The sequence below is a fragment of the Cucurbita maxima genome, unplaced genomic scaffold (assembly GCF_002738345.1).
Source record: "Cucurbita maxima cultivar Rimu unplaced genomic scaffold, Cmax_1.0 Cma_Scf00092, whole genome shotgun sequence".
Classification (NCBI taxonomy): Eukaryota; Viridiplantae; Streptophyta; class Magnoliopsida; order Cucurbitales; family Cucurbitaceae; genus Cucurbita; species Cucurbita maxima.
In genome coordinates this window covers 361,132-372,800 of record NW_019272108.1, presented here as the reverse complement: position 1 = coordinate 372,800, position 11,669 = coordinate 361,132, and the positions used below count along the sequence as shown (strand labels likewise).

The window sequence follows — 11,669 nt, the reverse complement described above, 5'->3', positions numbered from 1 at the left end:
TGCAAAAGTAATAACAATCAAAGCCGTAAGTGGGTATTCAAATAAAGGGGAGCACCTTGCTATCATGAAAACGCCAGCTGTTACCATAGTAGCTGCATGAATTGAAGCGGATACTGGAGTGGGCCCCTCTATAGCATGGAGTGACCAAGTATGCGATCCTATCTGTGCGAATTTCCCAACAGCACTAATAAGAAGTAAAATACAAATGAGAGTTATGGCATTCAATCTCATATTGCAAGAAATCCAAGAATTTCTGGGGCACCAGCATGAGCAAAAATAGTTGAAAAGTCTACTGTTTGAAATAGAGTAAAACGACCCGAAATCCCAAGAGCTAATCCAAAATCACCTACTCGATTGACAGGCATAGCTTTTATAGCTGCTTTATCTGCCTGAAATCGTATAAACCAGAAATGAATTAACAAATATGAAGCAAGACCTACTCCTTCTCATCCTATAAATAATTGAAGAGACTTATCTCCAGTCACCAACATTGGCATAAAAAAAGTAAAAATGGATAAATAACACATAAATCGAGTGCTATGCGGATCCTCAGACATATATGAAATGGAATAAAGATGGACCAAGCTACTTATGAATGTAAGTGCTATGCGGATCCTCAGACATATATGAAATGGAATAAAGATGGACCAAGCTACTTATGAATGTAACCACAATTAGCATCACTATGGTCAGGCTATCGAACACAGAGTCAAAAGTGAATTTCGGACTGATTTGCAAATCGAGCTAGCTCCTCTTGCATGCAATGATGTGGTGATGAACCTCTCATTCTAGTTCAGTGCTCTCTGAACCGTGCGGAAGGTTTTCCATTCACACGGCTCATCAAGTTGATCTTTCGCGGGAACCGTATGTCCGAACAGGCCTGGAAAAAGAGGTACGATCTCGCTTTCCTTTTCCACTCAAGTGTATGTACAGCATCTGTCGTGCTTAGGCCCCTTCTTCCCTTCCCTAATGAAAGAGTCCACCGCCTACCTTAGTAGTCCTTAGTAGTCAGTCTCAGCGTGCAGGCTTGCCTTTTAGTAGGTGATTCAGCAAAGAAAATGGGGAAAAAAAGGCTAGATCAAGAAAAGGGGGTACTACGAACCCTCTGCCCCACACATCTAACCTGCTCGCGTGGTTCACTGATTCCACCAACTAGAAAGAGTGAAAAAGTGATACAATGCGCTTAAAGTGGGGGTGTGCTGTCACTATTGGGGTGAGCCCTTCCCCACCTTCCCCATAAGGCCCACCATCGGGGACAGAGGTGCGCTTAAAGTGGGGGTGTGCTGTCCCTATTGGAGTGAGCCCTTCCGCACCTTCCCCATAAGGCTGTGCTGTCACTATTGGGGTCAGCCCTTCCCCACCTTCCCCATAAGGCCCACCATCGGGGACAGAGGTGCGCTTAAAGTGGGGGTGTGTTGTCCCTATTGGGGTGAGCCCTTCCCCACCTTCCCCATAAGGCTGTGCTGTCACTATTGGGGAGAGCCCTTCCCCACCTTCCCCATAAGGCCCACCATCGGGGACAGAGGTGCGCTTAAAGTGGGGGTGTGCAGTCCCTATTAGGGTGGGCCCTACCCCATAAGGCCCCACCATCGGGGCATAAGCGCCCTCTTGCTACCCATATATATCGAATCACCAACTACCCATAGTCTAAGTCTTTTTTTCTAGGAAGAGTCTAGCCTAGCCCTATTATAGGCCCGGTTCAAATTGAACAATTGTTGACTATCTCACATTGCCTAACATTCAATCAACCTGAAATTTTAGGTTGGTCCAAAAGATTTTTTCAACCCAACTCGAGTTCACTTCTAACTAGTAGAAATGTAACTCGTGTTACATGATTTTCTTATTGAAGAGGAGGAAGGTATTTCAAAACTTTAAAGCATCAAGGAAGAAAACATTAGGGTTAATGGTTTATTATTTAAAAAAATTAATATATGAATGTAAGAAATAAATGAAGATCTTATAACTTGAAATATGAGAATAACTTTATAAAATGTACTTGCTCCACAATAATGCAAGAACCTTATTCAAAAAGGAATTTATTTCTTTATTAATTTTTTTAATTTGAATTTATAAAAGTATATTTTTAGCTGTTTATACTTTATTTATTTTCATACTGGGTGTCAAGGGTTGTCTATAGAATTAATTGTTATAATACTAAAAGTATTTATAAATTAATAAAGATCAACAAAGGGAAATTCTGAAAATCTAACTCTTTATTCATAGACAAAAAAGGAGGCTAATCTACCATTACAACCTTAATTAATCAAAAACTAAGAGTTAGTTCTAACATTATTAGCGGTTAGAAAGCTGTTCCAACTTAAAAAAGACTTAGTTCACCCAAGCACTTCTCATACTCCAAGCACTTAAATACTCCACCGTGATAGACTCTGTTCCATTGTTGAAAACATGCAAATGAGCATCCCCAAACACCGCCTTTGTTGGGTATACCCTCGAAGTTATGCATGTTTTTCCTCCCCCACCAAAGCTCTCTATCACCGAGTGATCAATCTGCACAATAATACATAGATTAGATTTGTCGATACGGTGCGAGAATGTATTGGACTATGACTTTACGTACCAAGCTTCTTAATGAGAGCTTTTTACTCGACAAATCGATGTCGACGAAACCCGCAAATGTCGGCTTGTATAATCCATCTTTCAAAGATGAGCTACACCAAAAGAGAGAAACCAGAGCTTTGTAAATATAAAAAAATAATTATAAGGTCCTTTGATAAGGGAATTGAAGCTACCTTCTTGCATCAGAACACATAAGAACCACGTGACTAGCCTCTGCCTTGAAGATCCTGAAGAACACAGGAGTGAACTCCTCGAGGTTTTCTGAAGCCAGAGTCAAAAGCCCAAAGGGTCCGACACCACCTTGGGCCGTGGATCCCAGCTGACTGCACACGGCTTGCGCGTCAACCCAACTTGGATCAAATGCCTCCGCGTTATCCAAACTCGAAAAGCTAAAGATAACTTCAACATCGGCCTGTATAAAACACAAGAAACAATCGATCAAATGACACCTGTTTGTTCCCTTAAATCTTAGAGGTGCTTTCACATCTTCTTAACCCGCTACAAACCACTGTCGGGGATTTGGGTTAAGATCGGATTCGTTATAAATTAAACAACCTGAGCCGCAGTAATTCCTTTGATCTCAACATTTTGTCCCTTGACTAGCTTTTGATTTAGCATCATAACTATCTTCCGTCTCAGCCTATTGAGCTCCAGAACTGGCCATTGTAAGAGCTGCTTTCCATTGGGATCCAACCACACCATCCTAGGAATGGCCTAGGAAAAGGAGAAAGAAAAGGTTGACCCAAATACAAAATAGAACAAATTCAATTAAAAATAGAACAAAACGGAGCACATTGGATGTAAAACAAACCTGAATTCCCGCCCATCCCTTGGAAACATCATCCTGGACACTATCAGATTCATTAGCCCAACCCCACAAAACCCTTCTCTTCTTCATCGGATCATAGAACGACTTGGAAGCATAGAAATTGCCATAGTCATACCTCAGCCCACTCCACCCATCCGCCGAGGTATTATCGGGAACATACTTGTCCGTCATCGGATAATACTTCCCCAGCGTATAATACTCATATCTAGTCATCTCCAAGCTCACCTTCAACACATGTTTAAACCAATTTCCCATCACCGACGTGTCCAAGCCAAATCTACCGAAGTGGGAAACTGGGTAGAAATCAGGGCACTCCCACATCCCAGTATTCGGAACCGAATGTAAAGGCTGTTCCACCTTAGTCCAATTCAAAAAATCCCTACTTCTATACAAATACGCCATTCCCGTCTGCTCGCTCCTGCTGCCAATGATGGTGTTCCAGTGACCGTTGAGGCTCAGCCACGCCGTCGACGGGTCTCGAAAGGCGCTACTATTGACCTCCGTACCCGGGTCAACAATCGGATTATTATCCGGTTTGACCCACTCGGTTAGATGCGGATCAGAGAGGTTCGCTGGAATGGCGTAGTTTTGTACCTGTCGATTCTGGGAGTCGATTCCAGTGTACAAAATGACGGGCTTGAGGCCGGGGAGGACGGTGGCGGAGCCAGACCAGCAGCCATTGATATCAAAGGGCTTTGAGGGGGAAAGCGCAGGTTTGAGTGACTTCCAATTGATAAGATCTTTGGAAATTGAGTGAGCCCAGACAATGTTCCCCCAAACCGCGCCTTCAGGGTTGTATTGGTAGAAGAGATGGTAGATTCCCTTGAAGTACATTGGGCCATTCGGGCCTGCATAAGATGACATGTTTATGGAGGGAATGAATCGGAGGAAATACATTGTTAACAACCGGAGGAAAGGAAGGAATGAAAATGAAGAAATTACGAACCGTTCATTTAGTGACGATGAGGTTGAAAGTGGAAGTCGGTTCGATGGAGCTGCTTGATCTCGGTGGTGGTGTCGTTGCCATTTTCGAGAGACTGTAATTCAGGATAGATTTTATGGAGAGCTTGAACGACGACAGGGCCATTGCCAATAAACAGAGAACAAAAGGAGAATCCGAAAAGAATAGCTAGGAGAGTGAAGAAATTCATTGTGGAATTTGGTTTGTTAGTGGAGTTTGAAGTGAAGAAGAAATGAGAGTTTGATACTATTTATAGAGGAAGAAATATAAATTTAGTCTAAAAATAGGACAAATTGGTTAACTTAATCTCAAACTTTCAAACTTCCAAAAATGTTAAAAAAATATCTTATACTCAAGAATCTAAATTAATTTTTTAAAAAATAGGATTAATAGGTTTAAATTTTATTAAAAATGTTTTAATACACCGGTTTAAAATGTCTATTTACATTGGCAAATCATCTCTCACTTCCATTCCATTTTAAGGGTAATTTTTTTTTCTCTTTCTCATTAATGTTATTTTTAAAATTTTATAAGTATTTTTTTTAAAGAGATACTTAAGTGAGAATCTTGTAAATTTATGAATCTTGTGGGTCGGACTTTTCAAGATGGTTGTGCTTTGCGGAGCAGAGGTTGCCATCATTGCCTTCTCTCGGTTTTTTGTTTTGGTCATCCGAATGTTGACGTGCCTTTGGATCGGTATCTGACTCGAAATTTGTCGCCGCCGAAGCCGGCCGAGAATTTTGTTCCTGTAACGGAGTTTAATCGCGATTTCGCCGATTTAGTGTCTAAGTTTGAAGTGGCGAAGAAGCGAGCAGAAGAATTAACTCACGTGTCGGAGAAATCGAGAAATAACGGCGAATTTTGGCGGGAGGAGGCGATAGAAAGGATGAGATTAGAGGAATGGAAGGAGTTCCGATTGTCATTCATGGATTCGAGAGCTAAAGTGGCAAAGAAAGTCGAGAAAATGATCCGAGGGCCTCTGTTGCCATCGTCGTTTCACCTAGCCAAGAACCACTACGTCGCGACAAGGTTAGGGTTTTTCTAGATTTTTTGAGGTACTCTGTTTGATTTATTTTCTCTACATTTTACTTTCTTAAACTGTTCAGAGAACGATCTACTTCATATATATATTTTTCTCTTTTTTATTTCACAAAAATTGTGAAATAATCCCTAGAAAAAAACTCATCGAGGATGGATGATCACATAATTTTCTCATTATGGCCAAATCCCTCTCCCTTCCATCGCGTCCCTTCAATTCCCCTTCTTCTTCCATTGGAACCCATCTCTCTCAACCCCCCAAAATCTCTTGTTCTTCCATATCCATTCAATCTCAATCACCCAAAGACCAACTCCTCGCCCTCATCTCCGACCAAGAAAGAGGTCTCAAGACCCAGAAAAGCCCTCAGAAACTTGCTTCAATTGTGAAATCAATCGACGCCTTGGCGTCTCTGGCCCCGAATTCTGTCACAACGGACGATTCACTTTCTGCGACATGGCGTCTTCTATGGACCACTGAGAAAGAGCAGCTGTTCATCATTGAGAAGGCTCACTTGTTTGGTACTCAAGCTGGGGATGTTTTGCAGGTGATTGATGTCAAGAAAAAGAGTCTTAATAATGTCATCACTTTTCCTCCAGATGGGGTTTTCTTCGTTCGATCCAGCATTGAAGTTGCTTCCTCTCAGAGAGTGAATTTTAGGTATGTTCTCTCTGCCTCTGCTTTTAATCCATACCAATGTGCCTTTAATTTAGTGTTCATAGATGAATTGCTGTTTCAATTCAATGGTTGTATTTTAAAGCAATCAAATTAGCATATAATGTACATTTGATTTGATATTGAGTTTGAATCTGGGTGTTTAGATTTACAAGTGCTGTTCTGCGAGGAAAAAATTGGGAAATTCCTTTGCCACCATTCGGACAGGGCTGGTGAGTTAATTATCTTTATGAGTTCCCTTTTGTTCACTTTTTTATATATGGTTAATATTTATATGACATGTCTGAAATATTTGATATTAAACTCTGAGTTCACCATGTTCTTGCTGTAACAATTGATTTTGTTCGATCAATAATAGAATCAAAAGCTGGGACAAATTATAGACTGAGACTCATCAATGACTTCAATCCCTGATACATCAAAAACTCCACCTTCTGTCTCTACAAAAAGCTGATTCTCGGACAACATCATCCTTCATGTTAAAAACTCCTCCATTTTCTGTGACATGGTGTAATCCATATGAATCCAAGGGGGTTTGAAAAGTCAAAGAGAGAATTCTATTGAAGATATGTGAGATTCCACATCGGTTAGGGAGGAGAACGAAACCTTCTTTATAAAGGAGTGGAAACCTCTCCCTAGCAGACGCGTTTCAAACACCTTGAGGAGAAGCTCGAAAGGAAAAGTCCAAGAGGACAATATCTGCTAGCGGTGGGCTTGGGCCGTTACAAATGGTATCAGAGCCAGATACCAGGGGATGTGCCGAGGAGGCTGAGTCCCAAAGGACGTGGACACGAGGGGGTGTGCCAGCAAGGAGGCCGAGCCTTGAAGGGGATGGATTGTGAGATCCCACATCGGTTGGGGAGGAGCAGATACCAGGGAGAGGTTTTCATACTTGTTTCGTTTCCCTCTCCAACCAACGTGGGATCTCGCATTAATCCTCTTTCTTTTATATCGTACTTCTTTGTTTCTGATCTGACGGTACTGGCATTAGCTTGTTGAGGTTATTCCAAAAGAACCAATACTACTTACCAAGCAGCCCACAGCACCATTGTCTCTTTTATTCCTCCAAAGAATCACGGACATGTGAAAACTGGAGTTCGATTCTATTTACTGCATGTTGATAGATGTCTTATCCTCTTATGTCTCCGGTTATAATACGAGAGCTAAACGAGTTCTACTTCTGTTATAGTCCATCCATGCCGCTGGAATCTATGTCTATCCTTCTGGAATCTGTGTCCTTATTATGCAACAGATCTCAATGTTTAGGTATTGTTGTTGTAAACCTCGAATACTATTATTTGGGCTATCCCACCTATTGGTATCAAATCTTCATATTTAAAAGTTAAAAGATAAAGGTTCAAATGTTGGTATCAAATCTTCATATTTACTGGTTGATGAATATATGTAGGCACCTACATATCTATGGATAAATATATGTAGGCACAAATACACGTCTATTCATCTGTAGTTCATCCAAATATTTTTAGTATTAATATCTGTGAGATCCCATATCGGTGAGGGGAAAGCTCGAAAAGAAAATTTCAAAGATGATTATTTGCTAGCAGTAAGTTTGGATCGTAAGAAATGGTGGGCTTGGACGGTTATACTATCATTTCATAAAAATATCTATATTGGCATGTGATTTTTTTTTTTTTTTTTTTTTGACTAAATCTTTGATTAACGGTCAAATTTATCATGATCCCCAAAAAAGTGTTCTATAGGTTTTAAACTTTTAATTTTGTATATACTCTCATAACTCTTTGGTAGTTTATGTTCGGTCAATACTTCTTAGTTCTCAATTATAACAAACACTCTCATTAATTTTCCATAATTGGTTGAGATCAGTATGGCTACTGAGGTTGGATTTCTATACCTGCAAGGTTCAGATTTGCGTCTTATAGAGACTGAGAGTCAAGGTTTTGGCTCGAATTCTTGATTTTTCTCTTTCCTTTGTGTTTCCTCTCATTTATACCCTATCTTTAACCGAGTTTTGGTCCATTTTGAAATGTTCTGGACCTGTAAATTCCTAACACATGTAGCTCATTTTAATGTTTAATTTTCTATGGTTATTTATTGTTTTTCCTACACAAGCATTGGAAGAATGATTAAAATTTTGAGATAAACATGTAGAAAACTTTGTAAGCATCTGTACAAATACTTCCAATTCTACATAAACATGGACTTACCTGAACAGAGATGTTAAGGGTTATTTACATAACTGTATTCAATCAAAATTCTCCCAATAAGAGGAATGAGTTTCTGCTGCTATATAGTTCAGTAGCAAACAAATTACGATTGACCGACAGCTTCATGTTATGTTAAAGCGAACCACAAAGAATCCTTGTGCCCAAACTAAGACTGACAGAAAGCAATGGCAAGACTAACACTTCCAAAAGACAATATATATCCAGAGAGGTACCGTTTATAGACCCCAGGTTGTGTATGTACGCGAAGCTGAGGGTCGGCCTGTATTTGCAGAAACAACAGATGTGAAATATCCCACTTGCGTACAATCTGATCTGCATCGCTCAAACATGTTAAAAAACGTCAGGCTGGATTCGAGTAACAGAAATCAGAGCAGTACGGAAATGGCAGTCTATTATCGACGTTCGTAGAATGGAAACTTATACCAGCATGCTATATCAATGAGTCATGTATCAAAATGTTCCTACTCATAGAAGTGCTACTAAAACACGAATTATCTTTATCATTAGCAAGAACATAGTTAAGGAGTGCAAACAATTCAGTGTCTCTACAAGAGGAAATAGCTAAAAAATCAACAAATTTACAGTCTAAAACCAATATTGGCAAGATGGAAAATAGTACTAAGAAAAGAGACTACATAATCTGTACATGCAATTTACTTGACCCAAAATAAAGCTCCAATAAATAATGCTAAAAAGAAGAATCCGCAGTAATTTTGATGTACACAAGCATGAATTTAAGATGGATGCTGGAAGCTGAAAAAGGAACTATGACCCGGATGTGCTCACAATGCTTATCAATCCCAGTTATCGACTGGTAGGGCCGCCAAGATCAAAGTCCATAGTGTAATCATATTCGATAGTTGGAATAACAGATGCAACAAATTTTAAGAACAAGAAAAGATACCTACAAAAAAAAATGGAAGAAATAAATTAATAAGTATAAGAGCTTGAGATACTTGGTCAGGAACTACCATAGCTGGTCTCCAAAACTAGATCTGCTGTAAATAAAGTTTAACGTACTTGTGAACTTCAGGTTCTACGCCTCGGGACATTAACACATCAATGATCTTTTTCATCACAGCCCCATGTCTGCAGGGATGTACAGACGCATGCTTTCCAGGTAGGTGGGGATGATCCTCAATGGTCACCTGTATCCCAGAGATTGAATTTAAAACATAATTGGAAAATCATGTTCCACATGACACTTTTGGATGAAAAAATTTGTAGACAACAAAACAAATGCATGGGTCCTCCAGACTCCCCGATATGAGTTCAGCATACCACATCTAAAAGAGATTCTTGCTGGTCATCTTAAGCATGAAAATTATGTATTATCGTACCACAAGGATCCAGATTCGACAATTCATAAAATATGAGAACTTGAACTTAAAATGACGATTCAGTTGATGAACCTAATCCAACCATACATTTGGGTTATAGATTGGGCGTTGGGTGTTAGTTATTCTTTCGAACTCTCACTTCACCTAAAAGTATCGTGAAAATATTATGTTTTAATTGCCGAGCCTTCCTTTCTGGATATGATGTGAGTTACTGTTGTTTACAGTCATCGTCATTTTGATTTTTTAGCTGCAGAACTTGAGATAGGTTTCATAGGATAACGAAGATGAAGTTGAGGAATTTGTATAAAGAGGGCAAAGGCAAAGCTTAGTGCTAACAAAGAAGTTTTTACCTCTGGCTTTCCTTCTTCCTTTTGTGTGTGTTTGTGTTATGTTCAAGTTCTCAGATTTCATAAAGTCTCGAATTTGGATGTAAGAGCTAATTCTCGATTTTTAATGTTTGTTTACCTCTTTTCTTTGAACAGCGTGGCATAACAAAAGGTACAACAAATCAATCCTAAGAATACGGTTCATCTGAAAATAATATAGAATAAATGATGGGCCTCATAACAGGATGGCACCACTACATTATTACATACTCACAACATACCGTTTTTCGTGCATGATCTTGACTAACATCTTCAAGTACAAGTTCTGGCTGTAAGAGCATCCTTGACTGAAATAGTACACAACGATTTAAATATGCGTGTGCTAATAGAAGTTGAGTAAACAAGCATTAAAAGAAGTTGCATAGTAATAGGAAAAAAAAAAAAAAAAAATTGCTGCCCATTGTAAAAAAGTTATATTCTATTGTTTACATCGCAAGAAAACTCTAAGAAATTGAAGCAGTGTCAGCAATGTAGAGTTGATCATAGGAGCAGTATAGTATATCAATACTTCAATACCAAGAGACAGACACATAAATAATTAAGGAACAAGATAAAAGAATAAATCTGAAGAGAAAAAGGAAGTCTGTGTATACAGAAGGTATCTTACAACATGGATTGTTGGTTGATATGCCATTCATTACTAGAAAAATAGACACAAACTTAAGATACTGGCCTTAATTCAAACGTCTTAGTAAATGAATGCATAGTGATTTGATGTATAAGATCCAAAGTTCCCCCAGAAACTAAGAATTGAAGAAGAATACAATCACAAACCTCGTCATATCCTGTAAGCCAAACACGTGGTGTCTGATAATATTTATCATACCTGATATGAGAGAAAAATAGCATAATTGTCAAACTTCTAGTTAACTTCTTCTGACAGTTTAAAAAGCGTAATTATAGAATATAAACGAACCTCCTTATTTTAGATCACACAACATGACACAAGCTTTCCTCCCAAAAATACATGGTACCATACAATTAGCTATAACAAATATAATTTTAGTATATTCTTTTTCTATGGCTATTCCCTACTTGTATTAATAAAGTTCTCTCATATGCTATTGGTAAAACCTAATGAACTACAGTAATCATCAGGAAAAGTATGATGGAAAGCTAAAACTTCTTTCGGCAACAAGAATTCTTGAGTCCTTGATACTCGGTAAGTTTTAAATTTAATCTGAGATTTACCATAACCCCAAAGGACTTTAGAGCCAGGACCACTCAGGTTGAAGCCAAGATCATTACCAGTATGCCTAATTTTGAAGATTTTAAGAGGACCACAAAGGTTAAGCCACAAACATTTACTTATATACCTAACCCTTAAGAGTTATCACAAATATGACAAGCTGTTATAACCAGAAAATCGAGAAGATTGGGACTCTAGAAGAACACTAAACGATGCAATTGGTTGCCCTTATGATCCTAGGCCATAAATCTGCGCACTTAATAATCCGTAAGAGTCAGGTGCATCTATGATAATTTTCTACTCGAGAAAAATGGCAAGGACGCGATTCCCTAAGTAATGCCCCAATGCTCCAAATAATGAACCTAATAATTATTACCTAAAATTCTTAATAATAACTACCGTTACTACAAAAAGAAAACAGAAAGTAACCTGCATTTAGGCTGTCTGAACTCCCCCCCCCCCCCCCCCC

At 39.0% G+C, this 11,669-nt stretch overlaps 4 protein-coding genes and 1 pseudogene across 8 annotated transcripts in view; 2 read left to right on the top strand and 3 right to left on the bottom strand.

The window, feature by feature from the left end:
• Positions 1–6: 6 nt before the first annotated feature.
• On the bottom strand, positions 7–1,590 carry LOC111472922 (NADH-ubiquinone oxidoreductase chain 5-like; the record flags this gene model as incomplete). Its single annotated transcript, XM_023118517.1, is given in 3 exon segments — positions 7–263; positions 266–652; positions 1,230–1,590. Coding segments are annotated over 3 exon segments (1,005 nt in total), but the record flags the coding sequence as incomplete, so codon positions are not given.
• Positions 1,591–2,252: 662 nt separating this feature from the next.
• LOC111472918 lies at positions 2,253–4,560 on the bottom strand (annotated as a pseudogene).
• Positions 4,561–4,944: 384 nt separating this feature from the next.
• On the top strand, positions 4,945–5,412 carry LOC111472920 (agamous-like MADS-box protein AGL62). The gene has a single exon (XM_023118516.1). The coding sequence runs from the start codon at positions 4,945–4,947 to the stop codon at positions 5,410–5,412; it is 468 nt and encodes a 155-aa protein (XP_022974284.1).
• Positions 5,413–5,537: 125 nt separating this feature from the next.
• LOC111472924 (probable plastid-lipid-associated protein 11, chloroplastic) lies at positions 5,538–7,407 on the top strand. Of its 3 annotated transcripts, none has more exons than XM_023118521.1 (3): positions 5,538–6,063; positions 6,225–6,290; positions 7,070–7,402. In XM_023118521.1, exons 1-3 carry the CDS (start codon positions 5,585–5,587, stop codon positions 7,197–7,199), a joined length of 675 nt encoding a protein of 224 aa, XP_022974289.1. In that variant the 5' UTR covers positions 5,538–5,584; the 3' UTR covers positions 7,200–7,402. The 3 variants fall into 3 exon arrangements, with proteins under 3 accessions (XP_022974289.1, XP_022974290.1, XP_022974291.1); XM_023118522.1 differs by having other exon boundaries at positions 7,122–7,401; XM_023118523.1 differs by having other exon boundaries at positions 5,540–6,063; positions 6,437–7,407.
• An 852-nt stretch (positions 7,408–8,259) lies between these two features.
• Positions 8,260–11,669, bottom strand: part of LOC111472923 (autophagy-related protein 3-like) — a 6,777-nt gene continuing 3,367 nt past the window's right edge. The window contains exons 6-11 of one of the 3 annotated variants that reach the window (XM_023118520.1): positions 10,786–10,837; positions 10,233–10,298; positions 9,306–9,433; positions 9,072–9,189; positions 8,574–8,597; positions 8,260–8,528 (exon numbers count right to left, since the gene is read on the bottom strand). In XM_023118520.1, coding sequence (XP_022974288.1) covers positions 9,090–9,189; positions 9,306–9,433; positions 10,233–10,298; positions 10,786–10,837 — 346 coding nt within the window. In that variant the 3' untranslated portion in view covers positions 8,260–8,528; positions 8,574–8,597; positions 9,072–9,089. Of the gene's footprint in view, positions 8,598–8,759; positions 9,190–9,305; positions 9,434–10,232; positions 10,299–10,785; positions 10,838–11,669 lie in introns of those variants that run through there. The other 2 variants (XM_023118519.1, XM_023118518.1) reach the window with 2 other exon arrangements.